The sequence below is a fragment of the Dryas octopetala genome, chromosome 9, assembly GCF_963921425.1.
Source record: "Dryas octopetala chromosome 9, drDryOcto1.1, whole genome shotgun sequence".
Lineage (NCBI taxonomy): Eukaryota > Viridiplantae > Streptophyta > Magnoliopsida > Rosales > Rosaceae > Dryas > Dryas octopetala.
In genome coordinates, this window is record NC_141374.1 from 6679115 (window position 1) to 6698700 (window position 19586).

Below are 19586 nucleotides of genomic sequence, written 5' to 3' on the forward strand. Positions count from 1 at the left end.
ATTTGTAACTTAAAATCTGTAGATGTAGATGCATTTTTATCTGCATCCGCAGAGCTCTCGATAGCTTGTTTTTGGTACGCACATGAATAGATTGAGCTTTAACTTTTTTTTTATTTAATTGAGTTTTCATTTAAAAAGCTTTCTAAAACTGGACTTTGGAGTAATTTATTAATTTTATTTTGTGTCATGTGACTTCTACAACTTGAGAAAGGTTATTTTCTCTCATATTTTTGGAACAACTTTTAATATTTCGAAGTTTTCCCTTCAATTAGTTTTAAAGAAAGACCAAAGTTTACTTTAGGTCTCTGTAGTTTGAGCTAAGTTTTATTTTGGTTCATGTAGTTTCAAATGTTATAATTTTGGTCATGTAGTTTATAAATGGTTGCAATTCAAATCTTAGCATTTTCGTTCATCAAATCGTTAAATTTGTTGTGCTTTCGGTCATGTACTTTACAAACCATTTCGATTTTAATTATGTATTTTACATACCGTTAGTGATTCAATGATTAATTTAACAAATTAATTGACAAAAATGTTAACGTATCCTTGAATTGCAACGATTTGTAAACTATAGAACCAAAATCATAACAATTAAAACTACAGGGACTAAAGTAGAACTTGACTCAAACTACATGGAGCAAAAGTGAAATTAAGCCTTAAAAAAAATGAAACAAAAGGAATAACCAACCCACCCTTCTCCCTTCGTCCCCGTCGGCAACAAATCCATCACCGACGGCCCTTCCCTTTCCCCTCAGTCTCCCATCTCCACCCCCACCGAGCCAACATTTCATCTTCTCCCTATTTTTCCCTTTCTATAGTTTTTCCATCTCTCTCTTTTTCTCACTCTCACTCTGTGTAAAATTTGTCGGACTCAGAAAGGTAGGTCAGCGACCTTATCGAACCTCAGATCGAGAGAGAGATCGAACGAATCAAGATTCTAATCAATTTCATCTATACTGATGTAAAAAAGTGACAAGCTCAATTAAAAAATCTAAACATTTATATTTTAATTATTACCTTACCGACATGCCATTGAAATGTATTCTCACGCCAATTTGCTTCTTCTTTTAATGATTATATAAAACATAATATAGCTGAAGTAATAATAATGTAGGTGATTTTTTTAAAATTGTAAATTTTGTTTCAATTTTTTTTTTTTAGTATTTTTATTGGTTAAGTAGTGGGAGAAGTTGTAAACGAGTGAAGTGAGAGAGTTTGAATGATTATTGGAGACATCAAACATATAAATGGATATGAACTGATAATGTAGGTAATTTTTAAAATTTAATTTTTCTTAACCATTTTATAATTGTTATATTAAATTATTTTGTTGTAGCAATTTTTTGAGAAATCATTATGTATAACCGATATATTGACACATGGTCTAACCAGTGTATGTGTTATAATATGAGTGAATGTTATTAATACTATATCCTACTAATATAAATATATTGTCCAATAATACCCTTACACGTTACATTGGTTATAACACGTGACAGTATATCGGTTATACCCTATAATTTTTCAATTTTTTGAGTGTGAGAACATTATTTGTGATTTTGAAAGTTTTATCAGATAATTTCTTTATATATATTCCATCTTATCCTCTTTAAAAGTAAAATTTGTTTGAACTTAGTATGCATATGATATATGAAATTTATAATGAATGGACTCATTATCTTATAATATCGCATATTCTCCAAATTTAATAAATTATAGTGTTAAGAACTTAAGATGATCCTATTTGTTTTTATTTGAAAAAAAAATCACATTTTAAGTAGCATAATGTACGACATCTTTAATACATATGAAAAATCAATAGAAATACAAATAGGACACACTCACGCACATTAATGGAAATGTAATTACTCAAAATGTGGTCTCGCACATGTGTGCATGTGAGTGTGGTGGCATTGTGTGCGAGTCAAATCCTCTTTCCTTGAGGTCAAAGAGTTCCGATAAGTGCCACGTGTATTGCTTACTGTGCCACACGGGCAAGCTGAAGCTGAGCATTGTTGAGTTTAGCCTCAATCTCTACCTGAGTAGATAGATATACGAGGATTTTGGATACTAAGACCCTCCCGATTAAATCGGCGATTTCCATTTGCTTTCGTAGAACCTCCCCTATCCCTTCCCTTTGCGTGTTGTTTGTTTACCTTTTTGTCCCCCTCTCCACTCGGAGTCTCTGTTCTGTTTTTACTGTCCGCTTCCTCCCAACTAAATTTCAGCTGCAAATAAATCCCCAAACCCAATCCCAAACTCTCCTTCATACTCTCTTTCTCTCTCTGACTCTCTCTCACCACCACACCACACCACACCACACCACACCACACACTTGAAGCAACCGGACCAGCCGGTAACACGGAGCGCATCGAATGACGGACTACCGGATGCCGCCGACTATGAATCTCTGGACGGACGACAACGCCTCGCTGATGGAGGCTTTCATGAACTCATCGGATCTGACCTCCTTCTGGGCGGCGCCACCAGCTCAGCCCGCTGCAGCAGCGGCCCAACCCAGCACGACTCAGCCCAACCTCCAACCCCAATCCTCAGCGTCCACGTCAGAGTACCCAAAGGCCTCACTGCCTCAATCTCAGCCGTCCATCGCGCCCTTCAACCAGGAGACTCTCATGCAGAGGCTCCAGGCCCTGATCGAGGGCGCCAGAGAGAGCTGGACGTACGCCATCTTCTGGCAGGCCTCCTACGAATACGGCGGCACCTCGCTTCTCGGCTGGGGTGAAGGGTTCTACAAAGACGAGAGGGACAAAGACAAAGCCAAGGCCAAAACGACGACGTCCGTGGCCGAGCAGGAGTACCGCAAGAAAGTGCTCCGAGACCTCAATTCTCTCATTTCCGGCTCCGACACCTCCGCCGACGACGCCGTCGTGGATCAGGAGGTCACTGACACTGAGTGGTTCTTCCTCGTTTCCATGACTCAGTCTTTTGTCAACGGCGCCGGGCTTCCGGGTCAGGCCCTTTTTCTTTCCACCCCGGTTTGGGTTTCCGGGACGGAGCGGCTCGCGAACTCGCCGTGTGAGCGGGCGAGGCAGGCCCAGGTGTTCGGGCTCCAGACCATGGTGTGTGTGCCGACGGCGAATGGGGTTGTCGAATTGGGGTCTACCGAGCTCATATACCAAAGTCCGGATCTGATGAATAGGGTGCGGGTGTTGTTCAATTTCAACAATTCGGAGATGACTTCGTGGCCGATGGCCGGCGGTGGTGGTGCCGATCAGGGCGAGAACGACCCCTCGTCGCTCTGGATCAACGAAGGTCCGTCGAGCACCACGGTCGAAGTCAAGGACTCGATGGGTCCCACTGCTTCGGTTCCCAGCACCAGTAACCAGCCGATTTCCAAGGCGGCGATTCAGTTCGAGAACCCCAGTTCGAGTAGCTTATCGGAGAATCCGAGCGCGATTCATGTGCAGAGCAGTCAGCAACAAGCCCAGACACAGACGCAGAGCTTCTTCACCAGGGAGCTGAATTTCTCGGATTATGGCTACGACGGGAATAGCGTCAAGAATGGGATGAAGCCTGAATCGGGCGAGATATTGAATTTCGGCGACAGTAAGAGCTCTTACAATTCCAATGGGAAGTTGTTTTCGGCTCAGTCGCAGCAGACCCAAATCGCCGCCGCAGAGGATAGCAGCAAGAAGAAGAGATCGCCAACCTCGCGCGGTAGCAACGACGAAGGGATCTTGTCGTTCAGTTCGGGAGTGATTTTGCCGTCTAGTGGTGTTGTGAAATCGAGTGGCGGCCCGGCGGATTCGGACCACTCCGATCTCGAAGCCTCGGTTGTTCGCGAGACCGACAGTAGCAGAGTGGTGGACCCCGAGAAACGACCGCGAAAACGGGGGAGGAAGCCGGCGAATGGAAGAGAAGAGCCACTGAACCATGTGGAAGCAGAGCGACAAAGAAGAGAGAAGCTCAACCAGAGGTTCTACGCACTCCGAGCCGTTGTCCCAAATGTGTCCAAAATGGACAAAGCCTCCCTTCTCGGGGACGCCATTTCCTATATCAACGAGCTAAAGACCAAGCTGCAAGCCGTGGAGTCCGATAAAGACGACTTGCAGAAGCAATTAGAGTCCTTCAACAAGGACGTCGGCCCAAGTAAAGACCGCGACTCGCGGTCTTCGGGCTCAGGCTCAGGCTCCGGCGACCAAGACCTGAAATTGGCCAATCACCATGGAAGTAAATTGATAGAAATGGACATAGATGTGAAGATAATCGGATGGGACGCCATGATTCGCATTCAGTGTTGTAAGAAGAACCACCCCGCCGCCAGGCTAATGGCGGCGCTCAAGGAGCTTGACTTGGATGTACACCATGCCAGCGTTTCTGTAGTGAATGATTTGATGATTCAACAAGCCACAGTGAAGATGGGGAGCCGAATTTACACGCAGGACCAGCTCAGGTTAGCTCTATCATCCAAAGTAGGCGATGATACCCGATAAACGCAAGCCCCAGGTGGGTGATTATTATTTCGGATTAGAGAGAGAGCTGAATAAGAGATATGTGTAGGAACAGAAAGTTTCTTTTGCTACCATTGGTGTAGGGCTTTGGGACATTTTAAGGCTCCCGGAAAAGCAGCGAGCGAGCTCTGTAATATACTCTTCTACTGTGTTTCTTTTCGTTGTTGTTTTTAGTGTAGATTGAGTTTGAGGTTATGCGAATTGAGTAGCTGAACTAGTTGAACAATTTTCTGTCAGTCTTCAGTGTGTATATGTATATGCTATAAATTTGAACCTGTGGGCTGTTGGAAGTTGTGGTCAGTGGTTTACAAGTATGTGTTTCAGAATGTAAGTTTGTAACCTGTTTTGTCCTCATGGATACTCTAAGATTTTTGCTTGATAAAACTCAGGCTTGAAAGAATTCCAATTTTCATTAGCTTTTCGATCCTCTTCCCTGTTAATGTTGGATTGCCCACTTGATAGAAGTTGCATACTACATACCATTTGAGTTGTACAAAAAATATCATCGATTTTGCAAGTTCTTGTTCAACTTTGGCTAAGTTGTTTCAGTTCAATGAATTCAGCATACATCAGAAGAGATCATCAAGGTTGGATTGTAGCCCAGATGGGTTTTAGATGGGGATGTTATTGAATGGCTATAATTGGGTCATTTTTTATGGGTAATGTTTTCTTTGGCCAAGGTTTGCACTGTTTATCTAATAAATGCCCCAAGTCAAAAATGTACTGTTTAGGTGGTTCCATTCAGGGGTAAGCCTTTGAGTCTATTCTTGGTGCTGAAAATGCACCGACACTAATGGATGTAAAAGGAACGCTACCTTTCATTGGTTTGTTTACCTTATTTAGTAATAAGTTTTTCTGTAAATGCAGCACCATAAGCATGCATGACTGGGAAAGTTGGAGTTGTGAACATCAACAAACACCAAAAAAGTTGGGTTTTCTCACTTTCTCTTTTAGCTTGGCATACTTTGCCATAGTGTGTATCCACATCTCTTCTAGTGTGATTAATATTTTCATTCAGTGAGGGTAAAAGGGTTGCAAAACAGTTCAAACTTGGTATTACCCAAAAAACAAAATGACAGTTCAAACTTGGTGATCTCCACAATCTTGGATCTTGCTGCTTCGTTTATAATAACCACATGCATTAAGCAGGGCTGCTAGGGTTAGTGCTCTGAAACCGTGGCCAAGCAACCTTGGTACAGTACTGTAGTTACATGTATGTTTTCAATTTTTCAGCTGAGCAATAACAGTCTCTCAAATCAGAATTCAGAAGAGAAGGAAGAAGAAGAAGAGCTTGTGTAGGATAGACCTAGCTCCAATGTTAATTGTTGTGGATCGTTATGTGGTTGGGACTTTGGAGGAAGGGTACTCCACCATAGATTGTGTTCATAGACAAAAGAATCTTTAAAGTAGATTTGTGAATCATGTTCAATCCAATTGCTGACATGCATATTGGCTCAAATTATGTCAAAGAAGTATAAAGTATTCCCTAATTTAATGGAATTTGCTATCATACTCCTTATTTATTTTTGAATTAATTTTCTTTGCCCAAGTTGGGGTGTGGGTGTCTACATCAACCAGCCTTCAGAAACCTCAGAGTCTTAATGTCAGAGTAACATCAGCTAGCTACATTTGTCTTTGGAGTTTGGAGTGGACCCTTCCCCCCATATGCCAATTTTATTGTCTTCTTCAACCTCCCCGCAGAAGGTGTGCAAAGCCCTTTTTATTAAGGAAAATTTAACCCGGTGATCCCTTTAGCAAAAGAAGTTGTTTTTATAATTTCACTTTTCAGAACATTTCAAAAAAGATTTTTTAGCTAATTTGTGGACAAAAATACCCCTGGACTGACTGTGTCTATGGTTGCAGCACCTCATTTGAACATGATAAACTGGTTGCAGCACTACCGTGACTGCAGCACATCCAAATCTCCACTTCCACGTGAACACCACCGAGCAGCATCGCCTATCCACAAACCTCCAGATGGCGATCCAAAACAGATCTGGTATGAGCTGATTTTGCGTGGATGTGAGTCTTTACTCAAAAGGAGGGAGAGGCTAGGATGTGAGAAGGGACAAGGGTGGTCGCTTGACCATCCGCCTGCTTGGAAAAGCCTTGTGCCCTTGTCAAACTTGCCAGGTTGACCCCCGGAATGATCACCTGTAAGTATTCTCACAACTTGTTCCACGAAATGTGTGAATGATTGTGAGACATTATTTAGTTTTTATTTTTTTTATTTTAAGTCCAACTCAAAATGATGTCATTTTAGAGATGAATTTTTTTAAAAATTTTGAGTAAAAAAACAAACATGAGGTTGATGGGTGTTCACCATTTATTCCCAATTCACATTTTCTCAAACTCTAACCTCTTACTCAGCCCCATCTACCGCCGCCCACCCGCATGCAAGTTGCCGCTAGCCAGCTCTCACATTTACAATATGATCAAATTTCTGGATCCATCACTGAAGAAAGGCTGAAAGTGAATAAATGAGAAGGAAATTTTAGATGTTTCACATTCAAAAAGGGTTATAAATGTAATGTTTAGAAAAGTGGGGTTTGAAAAGCAACTTCCCTTGCTAAAGAGGTTATCAAGTTAAATTTTCCCTTTTGCTAATGAAGAAACGCACCAAACAGGTGCCTTCTCGAAAACTATATATGCTAGCTAGGGTAATATTCTTTTACTTGAGATTTTCTCACCTTTCATTCATGTTTAGATTGTGAATTAGAACTATACATTTAGTTAAGAGTCTGAGAGACATAACATGCTAGACTATCTGTTAAGAGAACATTTTCAGAAAATATATTATGAATAATTCCAAATATGTCCAAAATATAAGGGCATGTTTGATATTCTATTCAAAAACTATTTTTTTTTTCAAAAACAAAAAAACAAGTTTTAGTCAAGAAAACGTGTTTGGCAGACCATTTTTCAAAACAGTTTTTAGAAAAAAAAAAATTCAAAAACATGCCTCTTTTTAAAAATGATAAAACATCGTTTTTCTCATTTTGTTTCACTTTCTTTTTTCTTAGATGTCATCATTTTTTAAATTTAAAAATTGTTTTCAAATTTCATACCAAACGCGTTTTCAAATTTTAAAAATTGATTTTAAAAACTCACATTTAAAAAAAAAATCTTAATTTTTGAAAAAAAAATTTGAGTAGGATAGCAAATGGGTAAAGGTTTCCACTGGTGTTCTAATAAATACCCCAAGTCCAAAAGGCACTGTTTAGGTGGTTCCACTCTGGGGTCAGCCTTTGAGTCTATTAATCCATGGTGCTGAAAATGCACCGACACCTATGGATGAAAAAGGAGCTACCTCTCATTGGATTGTACGTCTACCTTATTTGGTAATAAGTTTTTCTGTAAATGCAGCAGCATAAGCATGCATGACTGGGAAAGTTGGAGCTGTGAACATCACGAAACACCAAAAGAAGTTGGGTTTTCTCACTTTCTCTTTTAGCTTGGCATACTTTAATTGCAATAGTGTGTATCCACATCTCTTTCCGTCCGATTAATATGCTTTCATTCAGTGAGATAATTAAAAGGGTTGCAAAACAGTTCAAACTTGGTATTTACCCAAAAAACAAAAAGACAGTTCAAACTTGGTGATCTCCAGAATCCTGGGAACTTTTTCAGCTTCCTTTATAATAACCACATGCATAAAGCAGGGTTGCTATATAGGGTATAGTGCTCGATCTGAATACAAATGGCCAAGAAGAAGAAAGCTTGTGTAGGATAGACCTCCAATGTTAAATGTCGTTGATCATTGGTGCTCCACCATATATAATTGTGTTTATAGACAAAAGAATATTTACATTAGTGGCTTTGTGAATCAGGTTCAATCCAATTGCTGACATGCATGCTATTGCTGTATGGTCCACACAGTAACTCTTCCTGCCTTGCATATTGGCTCAAATTATGTCAAAGAAGTATTCCCTAATTTAATGGAATTTGTTATAATACTCCAAGACCCTTCCCTTATTTATTTTTGAATTAATTTTCTTTGCCCAACTTGTGGTGTGGGTGTCTGCATCAACCAGCCTTCAGAAACCTTACAATCTTAATATCAGCTGGCTACATTTGGCCTTGGAGTCTGGAGTGGACCTTCCCCATATGTCAATTTTATTTTTCTTCTTTAATTAACCACCCCGCAGAAGGTGTCCAAAACTCTTTTTGCTAATGAAGATCGAAACGTACCAAACATGTGTCTTCCCGAAAACTATATACACTAGGGTAATACTCTTTTACTTCAGAATTTATCACCTTTCATTCATGTTTAAATTATTAATTTGATCTATACATTCAGTTGAGAATCAATTTAATTAACAATTTGGACTTAAACAGTGTGACGACAGAACATGTTAAACTATTTGTTAAGAGAACAATCCCAATATATTCTAAAAATTTTTGAATATCCCAAAAATATAAAGATTTTTTCTCACAATTTTTTCTTTGTCTACCTAGAAACTTACGATATTGTTTTGTGTAGACTTGGGAGAAACATTGTCTTTTGTATGAGCTTAATTTTATGACTAAGTATTGCGTACATTAAAGTTAGAGCATAGAGTATTGCTATTTGCTTGGACGATCTTAACTGATCACTTTATTAATCATCTCTCTAATAGAGATGAGTTTCACCTTAAATATGGTCAGCAAGATAGTCAGTTAAGATGGTTCAAAAAATTTTAATCTTTTAAATAATAGAAAGGATGCGTGAGATATAGGATGGGAGGAGAAGGCGCCGACGTATCAATTTATCAATAAACAAAAAAACTGGTTTGTGAATGAGTAAGAAAGCAAAAATATTAAGATTTCTTTCTTAGATAAAAAGAAAACTAATAAGTGAAGGTTTTTCTTTGGTTCTATGCAAGGTGTTAAATTTCGATTTTCTGGAGTGTCGAAATCGAAACTCATATTTGTTAACTTTTCGGGATAATTTTGTCGAAATTATCTAAATTTCGCCAAAATCCTCGAAATTTTGGCAAAATTTTCGACCGATGACTGGGTGAGATCGAGCGAGCAATAGAGGCTGGTTTTGGGTTTTGGAAGGCTTGGTTTTTGGAGAGGAGGCTGGGTTTTGAGAGAAAAAGATGGTTTTGGCAGCAGGGAGATTGAGGGAGAAAGAGATGGTTTTGGGAGGAGGAGGAGAGGGCGGCAAGGGGGGCGACGGGGGGGGAGATGGGGGAGGAAGAAAGGAGGGAGAAAGAGGTGAGGGTGAGTTAGTTATGAAGATGCAGAGAGAGAGGGATAGATGAATGAGAGAGAGATGATAAAGAAGAAGAGAATAAAAAAGAACTGGGGAGTGGAGACTAACGGGGGAAAAGAAAGGAAAGCAAAGGAAAATGGAAGAACAGAAAGGAAGAAAAGAAAAAGAAAAGGTTTAGAGTTGATTGAGATTTGGGGCCTTTGGGCAATTGTAAAGAAAAAAAATGATTTGAGATTTTGTTTGACCGTTTTTGAGTTTCGTTTAATTATTTTTAAATCTTAAACTAGTAAACTCTAATATATTTATATATAAAAAATAATTAAAAACACTCTAGAGAATTTAAATTCTAATATCATATATCATATCTTAAATAATATAAAATATAAATTATAAAATATAAAGTAACTGATTACAAAGTCCAATTTTAAACTGTCACTGCTTTTAAGAACCAAGTCTATTTGAAAGAAGCCCAGTTTATACCAAACCGGTATCCTCTTCCGTCTCCGTCTCCTTCTCTTCTCTCCGTCTATCTCCATCTCCCTTTCTTTTTCCGTCTGCAAGCTTTGCCGCTGCTCCCTTCTTTATAAAATGTGGTCATTAACAGGACACCACGACCCATCTGATGCATTTTTTCCTTTTGTCTTAAATTTTATATTATAAAATATAAATAAATGTCCAAATTTCTTTCTCCTCTGCGTGTCGCCTGATATCGATCCAAGGAGCACCCAGCAATCTCTGGATCGCACGAAAATAGCATTTGAGTTTCCATTTTGAGATTGAGCAACGACTGTGGATGTGCGTGTATGATTTGATTTGGGGTTTTGGATATTGTTGAGTGGGTGTGATCTGTGTGAAATTGGAAACAAATGGCGGGTGCGAATACGGATCAGCTGGAAGCCTTCTTCAGAAGAGCAGATTTGGATGGCGATGACAGGATCAGCGGAGCTGAAGCTGTCGCCTTCTTTCAGGGTGCCAATTTGCCCAAATCAGTTCTTGCCCAGGTTATTCTCTCTCTCTCTCTCTCTCTCTCTCTCTCTCTCATATATATGGATCAGCCTCTGTTTGTATATTTGTGTATTAATAAGCTTGAATATCTATTTATCTCTTCGTCTCTGAATTCCGTCATTTTAAAACTAGGAAAAGTACAAGTTGAGAGATTTGGTATAGACCAACTTCACATTCACTGAACTTGTTCTCATGGACAATTTAACAACTTGCTATCTCTGGAAACATGGAAATGATTGTTCTCCTCGCATGTTTTTCTGGGCTCTTCGTCTCATTATTATTCATCATGTTAACAACTTCAAACAGTTAAGAATTTTGGTGCTTGTGCTAGTTGGAGCTGTTGCTACTGAGTATATTTTCCTTTACATTTCATTTACTCCAGTTTTCCCCTGATTCTATCAACGGTTTCAAAATTAATTAATCCCATTTACCCTTTTTATTTTTAAATTAATCTTTCCTTTGACCAACTTCAAAGTTTGATTTAGCATGTACAAGCATATACCTCCAGGCCATGGTGATATATTAAGATTGTTATGATTGGTTTGTATGCTAAGCCATGAAAGTAATGGATTATTAAATGATGTTGATGAATTGAGTTTCTAAAAGGTAGAACGTGGCATTAGCTTATTTTGTTGCGGACTTGATTGAGTTTTTTGATATTAGCATGAGGATATGTCAGTAACAATACAAAGTTAGATATAGTAACAACTTTTTATTGTGGTTTTTATTTTCCTGTAGACTATGAAATCTTATTTATTTTGATTTTTTTATGTTGAATGGTTGAAGGTGTAAGGCTTGCTGTCAATTCTTGACTTACAATTGAAAATGTAAGTAAGCTCTAATTGTTACTGTTTGTCAATAACAACTTATTATTGCTACTGCTTGACAGTAACAACCTTAATTTTACTATAATTTTTATGTTCCTAGGGTATAAAATCTCACTTATTTTGATTTTTTTTCATACTTTTTTTTTTCATACTAAGAAGTTGAATATGTAAGGTTTGCTATTAATTTTTTACTTAAAATTGAAAAATGTAAGTGAGGCTCACTTGTTATTGTTATTGTTACTGTTTGATAATAACAAACTTTTATTATGATTTTTAAAATCGAAAATGTAAGTGGAGCTATGGTTGTTACTACTTATCAGTAATAATATGTAAGTGAGGCTATAGTTGTTACTGCTTGTAAGTAACAATATGTAAGTAGGTTATGATTGTTACTGCATATGTAGGTGAGATTATCGTTGTTACTAACAAGCAATAACAATATATAATTGGAGCTATAATTGTTACTGACAAGCAGTAGCAATAGGTGATTGTTATTATCAAACAATAACAATACATGATTGCTACTGTATAGGTGATTATTATTGTCAGGCAGTGACAATATGTGATTGTTACTGTCAGACAATAGCAATAGGTGATTGTTACTATTAAAACACAAAATATTATGGATGTCTCTTCTTGATTTTTTGTGTTTTATGTTGGTTATTATTTAAATGTTTATAGAATGAAAATTACCTAAATTATGATTTTGTTTTTTTAGTTTTTGTACCAATTGACACTGAAATGAAAGAAAGAAAGAAGAAGAAGAAGAAAGAAAAAAAAAAAAAAAAGAAGCAAGAAAAAAAACGTACTGTCTCTCTCTCTTGGAATCTCCTGAAATCACTCATATTCCTTTCCTCTGTATATTTTGTTTCTTTAGCTAAAATCAAACGGAATTTAAGCAAGTATGTTCCATGAAATGGAAAAGATTTTTCTCATCACCCAAAAACAAAAAAGTTTTATTTATTTATTTATTTATTTTTTTTATATATATAATACACAAGGCCCCCTTTCTTTTTCGAGCATCACATAGATATAAATTTCAGTAGTAGAGACTATGCAAAAAAGGAAAATCATCCTATTCATAAACCAAAGTATTTGGTTTCTTCAAAATTCGAATTCAACACAACAGCTCCTCTGAATGTTACTACTAGTTCAAGTTCAAATGCTTCTTGAGTACTCTCTTTCAAAGATTGTGTACGTCCAACTAACAATTACATTGTAATTCAAATCGTTGTAAATAGGAACTATTTGCTTTTCAAACTGATGTAATCTTGCAAAGACATTGTATAAATACATGAGATTTGGATTCTGCTTATCTAAAGGGTTTATGATTTTTCTGCAAAATCTAGAGTCTTTTACCTATTGCTCAAATCCATCATTTTATACAATCTTTATTATGATATCATGAATAAATTAATATTACAAATTAATAAAACACTTTTTTTAAATAATGTGGCTGTGTTGTATTGATTCATATCTTGGTAGATTTAACGTGTATATATACATTCATATCACTTGGGATCCACATTTAGTATATCTAGTTGGTACATTCCAAAACTTTTCTGCTTATTTAGTTGGTATGAATTTTTTTTCAAAGAACCTCGGTTAGCTAGGCTAATTTTTTATTTTTTTTTCTTTCAGTTTCTCTTTTTATAATCTTTTAATTTTTTCTTCATCTAGGTTTTTTAGAGCCCTAAATCTTCATATAACCTGGCCTACTAGATCCTCATAAACATATAACTTAGTAGGAATTACACCAATGTAATGAAATGTAACTTAGTGAGAATTAAATTCAAGTTGAATTAATTTGTAGATTCCCTATGTATGGTTAGGACACATGGTTTACTCCTAAAGACTGAACCCCTATTGGAAGAAACCTCAAATGCAACTTAATGAGAATATTACACTAATGCCAATTAAGTTGTACTTTGCTTCATTTTTGAATCCCATTTAAGGACTTAAGATTTCGGGATAAAACCTAAATACTAAATATACCCGGAAACTCCCCCAACCCATATTAAACCTACTCCAAGAAACCCCAAAAACTAATAATAAACAATAATTACAAATTTCTTTTTTGGTCGAAATAATTACAAATTTCACTAAACCATTAATTTATTCATAAAGAGAGCTAAAAAGTGTAATACAAAAAGTTGCAGCCCACATGCATGTCTGGCCGAGCGGTCAGATTGGTGTCGATTAAAGACAAGCTAGCTTAATTTGTTGGGATTTATGACCCAAAAAAAGAATTTTTGGCATCAATATATCACTAACTTACTAACTAATAAATTGGTTCATTATGTAATATTGAAGAAAAGGGAAAATAAGAAGATTAGCTGGTACCTCCTAATCAAAGAAGTGACCACCAATATATTGTAATTAAGGGGCCAGGAAAAACCCAATAATTAAATTTGAAAGGGAAAGGTTATTGGCCAAAAGAAGGGTAGGTGTGGATAAGTATATTTGTATTTTCTTGTTTCCATTATAGAATCTTACAAGGTAGGCAATCCTCTTCATCTGACTTTTAAATTGGGATTATTTCAAAGGTTGTTGTGACTACATTTGTTTTGTAGGGCAGTGTCCATATATACGTGTTAACATGCAAGACATTTCAAGATAATTGGCCAAAAGAAAAAAACATACATAGACAAATGGGCTAGTAAAAGAACAAAACTCGATCCATATACCAAATTCATTAACACATAGTAGTGCTTTTACTTTCTTAAAAGTATTAATGTTATAGAATATATACTAAGAGTACACTATTTCGCATACTTGATGAAGAACACACATGGAAGCCAAGTTTCTATAAAATGCCACATTCCGTTGTTTATTGGTTGATAAAAAAGTATCATTAATTATTTCATCAAACAAGCATACGTAACATAACTCGATCGATCCCTTTCCTGATGGAGGAATTTGAATACAGCATTGCAGTGAAAGTCTTGGAGGGGCTGGCCGGCTTCCCATGCTTACAGCTAGCATTGGTCCAACTATGAATGGCAGAAGGTTTCCTCCAATCCTTTGAAGGAAGCCAAGACTTTGAAGAGATTGGGCTAGATTACATAAGACAGTTATGTTCTAGATCTTTCTTTCAAGTTGATTCGATCAGATCGATCAGATCGATTGTTCATTTTTGATACTGTTTGAAATGCATGATCTAGTTCATGATTTAGCCGCCACATTGGCACAATTGCAAGGAGAGTATTGCTTAGCTATAAAATTTTGTCCCCATGCATGCATGATGTTTCTAGTAGGGTTTGACACGTGTCAGTATCCCAAAAGAATTATGACGGGGAAGAGGAACAAATCCCCGAACTTCATCAGTTGGACAAAGTGCACACCATTCTATCTCTACCTATGGAATATATTTGGGATCCTCATCAATCAATCTTTTCTGAAACATGCATCTCATGATTTAAGTACCTCCGCGTCCTAGTTCTAAATCATTCGCCTTAATTTTCAGGAGAATGCTATCCACCTCCTTCAATTTATTTTTTCCATCGATCTTCTTTTTTATTATTCTCATTTAATAATGTATTTTTATGATCGAAACTGTTTATTTTTCAAATTATTATTTGAAGATTATCTCTGCAAAAAATTAATTAAATCAGAAATCGTTTGGTCATTTAATTGTTATCAAATAAACAAACGATGAATTAAACTGCATGTTACCAAAACCGTATGTTTATTTGATCATAGTTAAATAAGCAAACAATGTCTGATTTGGTTAATTTTTTACAGAGATGATCATCATAGAATGATCTAAAAAATGAATGATTCCAATCATGAATTTACATAACGAAATTAGAGTAATAAATGAGAAGGTTGGTGGAGAAGGTTGATAGCATTTCTCTAATTTTAAAGTGTTGTCTAGTTTCATTGGTAACTTGAATCACTTAAGGTATCTTGACCTGTCTTGTTAACATTTCGGGTTCCATTTGCAATCTACACAATTTGCAGACCTTAATACTTTCAAACTGTGAGGAACGTACTTGAGGAGTTGCCCGGAGGTGCGAGAAATCTCATTATCCCACAACACTTGGTGTTAACCATAAAGCAAGGGTATTTTCCAGGAGAATAAATTAAAGAGATGTCTTACGTATCTTCGAAATTTAGACACCGTTGGGTGCAAAAAATTTGAAACTTTTAGCGAAGAGTTGCAATGCCTAACCTTGGAATGTTGTCTATTCATGGCTGTGATCGAAAATCTGGAGTCCTTGAGTAATATCAAATACCTTACCGCATTACAGCCCCTGATGATAAATAAACTCATCTAAAACTAAAATGTTGCAATGACAAATAGGTTCACTTTTTAACAAATAAACCTACATTATAACATGTTCCGTATTTTTTTTTGCTGAGGGCTCGTCACTCGGCTTGTTTTTTTTTTTTTTTTTAAATGGGTAGATTGCTACTGACGAATAATGGCCCTTATTGCCACTGTCAAACAGTGACAATTAGTAACAAACATTTGTACATTATAACGTAGGTACTGGATGTGACTCCATCAGCTTGAATTATGTGTTTTATGGTTGTTTTATTAGTTGTTGACATATTTATGTAAGAAAAGACATAAGGTATATATATAAGTATTATTTTTATGCAGTTTCAAATAACCACTATTGCACAGTGGCAATTATTGTCACTGTCATACCAAGCACTCGGTGAACCGGGCTGGAAGCACACTATAGCGCGCAGGCTGGGTTATCAGCCTTATTTTTCAACTAGACTTAAAAAAAAAAAAAACTATTAAATTAAGCCTAATTTAGATTAAGTAACTGTTAATTTATAATTTATAACTTCAATATTTATGAAAATTATACCATTGTATTTATTTTAATGAGATCTATAATATGACTATATGGGCTCGTTTGGTACGTCGGACTGTACTGACTAATTTCTATCGGATAGTATTAATCTGTTCCGGAGAGTACTGAATGTTTATTCAGAATATTATTAGGCGTTTGGTACTGTTCTGGATAAACAGTCTGAATAAGTTATAATCAGACTTTTTTTTTTTTATAACTTAGTGGAAATTGAAGAAAAATACTGCTCAAGCAAAACTTGGAAGAAAAAATCATAACCTAATTCCCAAAAAAATGTAATAAAAAGATCTATTGAATAAATCTAAAATAAAGGATAAGAAGAAATAATCAGACACCATGTATAAAAGAGGAAATATATAAAGAAAGCGAAGATGAAGAGAGAAGAACAGAGAAGAAGCAAGAAGAAGCATATTGGAGAGAGTATGATAGAGAGAGAGAGAAAATGAGAGATGAATACCTGGAGAAGAGTGAAGAGAATAACCTGTGGAGAAGATAGCAGAGAAGAACCCTAGGGAGAAGAAGATGAAAAGAGCGTCTGTTGGTTTTCAGCGTGTTTTTATTTTCCCAATTTTTTATAATTAAGCGTGTATTATCTAATCCTAGGTGTGTGTGTGAGTTGTATTAGTTAGTCAGGTAAGAAGAGTATTAAAAGCACAGTCCGGTTTACATAGTCAGGTAATTAAATAATACAAATTGACACCAAACAACTGACATAAACTATTTACTCCTATTCAGAGTCTAATACGATGTACCAAACATGCCACATGAGTCTAATATTGGATATATTTAAATATCTTTTTTATTACCCAAATTAGTATTTCTCTATTTTCTTTTCCACCAAATTGTCTTTCTACTTGTTTGGTATTTTTCAATATTTGAAATGTATAAAAATAGTAAAATTTAATAAATTAGAAGGTGCGAGAAGTACAACAACATTACACATAAAATAAAATGAAAAAATATAAAGGAAAGTTAGGAAACAACATTAGCCTAACAACAACAACCACAACGATGACATTTTTGTCACTCAGACAAATCACCATTTGAGAACCCCACCTAACATTTTGTTGTAATAATTTCCAAACATGATTAAAAGCAAAATTGTTGCCTCCATTTAATTCCTAGTTTGCATAATATTTCGTGCAAGTACTCATTATTTTCCTAAAATGAGATTTGAGACTGTTAATCGAGGAGCTAGAATCGGGATGGTTTATAATGAATTGATCAAACACTATTTGCCAAAATACCATATTTCTTTAATTGACGCCCATGATTGCATCTTCCATGTGTTGTAGCCAAGCCCTACATAGAGTGTAGTCTTCAACATTCGGCCACTTAATTCGCACCTCGATCTCTTCTCACCCATCAATGAAAACAAATAACTTATTTTGTGTGAAAAAGATAGATGAGTGATTGAAAATAGGGAGACTTACAGTCTAGTTCATTTAATGAGCCTTTCTTAGACTAAGATCGACCGGTAATGATTTATGATTTTTAATTAAGTCATTTTATTTTTCTTTTTTGACGGATTTATGTTAGGTTTTAACTTCAAGATTTTGGGCTCCATCCAAAATCTCGGAGTTAAAACCTAATATGCAACCTTTACAAAACTCACTCTACACCCTAAGAGGGGAAATACCTTTCAAATAAAGGGAAATACCCTTCAAATCGGGGACAGACTTTATTAAAAATTAAAAGGATTTTCTTATAAATTAAAAAGACTTTATTATGAATTAAAAAGATTTTCTTATAAATTATTATGAATTAAAAAAATTGTCTTATAAATTTTAAAACACCCCCGGTCTCCATCTAAAAACTATTTTTCTAAAGGAACTAAGCTTAATTATCTCTTGAAAATATGAGGTGTGAATGAGCTATATATTGTAAAAATAATGAACTAGCCGTTAGAAAATATTCTGAATTTTTTTTATATTTATATTTTTATTAATTTAATTGTTTAATTATAACTAACAAATTAATATGGCTGTTGATTTTCAACAGACAGATTAATCTCGTCGTCCATCTCACTCAAAGAATTAAATTTCAGATTTCGAAGAAATTTTGAGGGTTAAAAAATATGGAAATTTCAAAAGAATTTTCGATTTCGTTAAAAATTTAAACTAAAACAATTGAAACTTTTAACAAAATTTAGATAATTTCATTTTGGTAATATTTTGAAACCTCCAAAAAATGAAAATCTCGAAATTTCAACAAAATTTTTGAAATTTAATTCCATGAATTCTCACTCGTATGTTTAATCTTTGAAAAACCAAAAAAAGGTTGTGCTTCTTAATATCATTTGTTTTAATTTTTTCGTAAGAATTGCAGATCTATCTCAAGGGTGCATGCATGCAGCTAGCATTGGCTAAGTCAGTTTGGAATGAGATATATAATTGTGTGTTGTACATGTGTTAGTTTGGATTATACGAAGTCATCATATATGATATATTATATATACTGGCGTATATGGACTAAGAGAAAATGTTAATAAATTCAAAGTCATCATTAATTTGTTGATGTTCTTGTAATAAATTTAGAGTGACTTGTACGCATGTTTAATTGAAAACTTCTGGTAATTTGTCTATCTTTTCCCATCATTGGTTTGTTAATTTATTATTTCATATTCTTTAATACTTCAGTATATAAACTTGACACCTTTCAGCATGCATATAAATCAGCCAAGTCACAAGTCCAAGGGTATACAAGTCTCCGCTGCTGAGGATTCTAAGTATTGCTCTTTTTCTTATGATGTTGGCAAAATGATCTATGAAATACCTCTAAAGGTCTGTTTAGTTCAAATTTTGGAGACTTGAGAATGAAAAATTAATTTTATTCCCATGTTTAGTAAGTGCTAGGATGAGAAATTATTTCCTGACCTATGAGAATCTTATACACCCAAAGGGGGGGGGGGGGGGGGGGGAAATGAATCCCTCCTTTCAGCTTGGGTTTTAAAAATGCCAAATTTTATACAAAATTTTATTCCACTTTTTTTTTTGTTGCAAATATGCCTCTGTTAATATTGAAAATGTCAAATTTTATCCAAAACCACTTTTCACATTTTTTTTTTATTCTTTGTTTAATAGATGTAGGTATAATTGAAAAACTGAACAATTTTTATTTTTTATTCATGTTCAAACTAAATATGGGAATAGAAATAAAAACTTCATTCTTTATTTGCACTTTTCTCACTGAAAAATGCATAGGAATTGATTTCTTGAGAAATCAATTCAGTGAACCAAACAAACCCTAGAAG

At 35.6% G+C, this 19586-nt stretch overlaps 1 protein-coding gene across 1 annotated transcript; it reads left to right on the forward strand.

The window, feature by feature from the left end:
- Nucleotides 1-2235: 2235 nt before the first annotated feature.
- LOC147273488 (transcription factor MYC2-like) lies at nucleotides 2236-4872 on the forward strand. The gene has a single exon (XM_086256324.1). The coding sequence runs from the start codon at nucleotides 2376-2378 to the stop codon at nucleotides 4452-4454; it is 2079 nt and encodes a 692-aa protein (XP_086112450.1). The 5' UTR covers nucleotides 2236-2375; the 3' UTR covers nucleotides 4455-4872.
- The last annotated feature ends 14714 nt before the right edge of the window (nucleotides 4873-19586 follow it).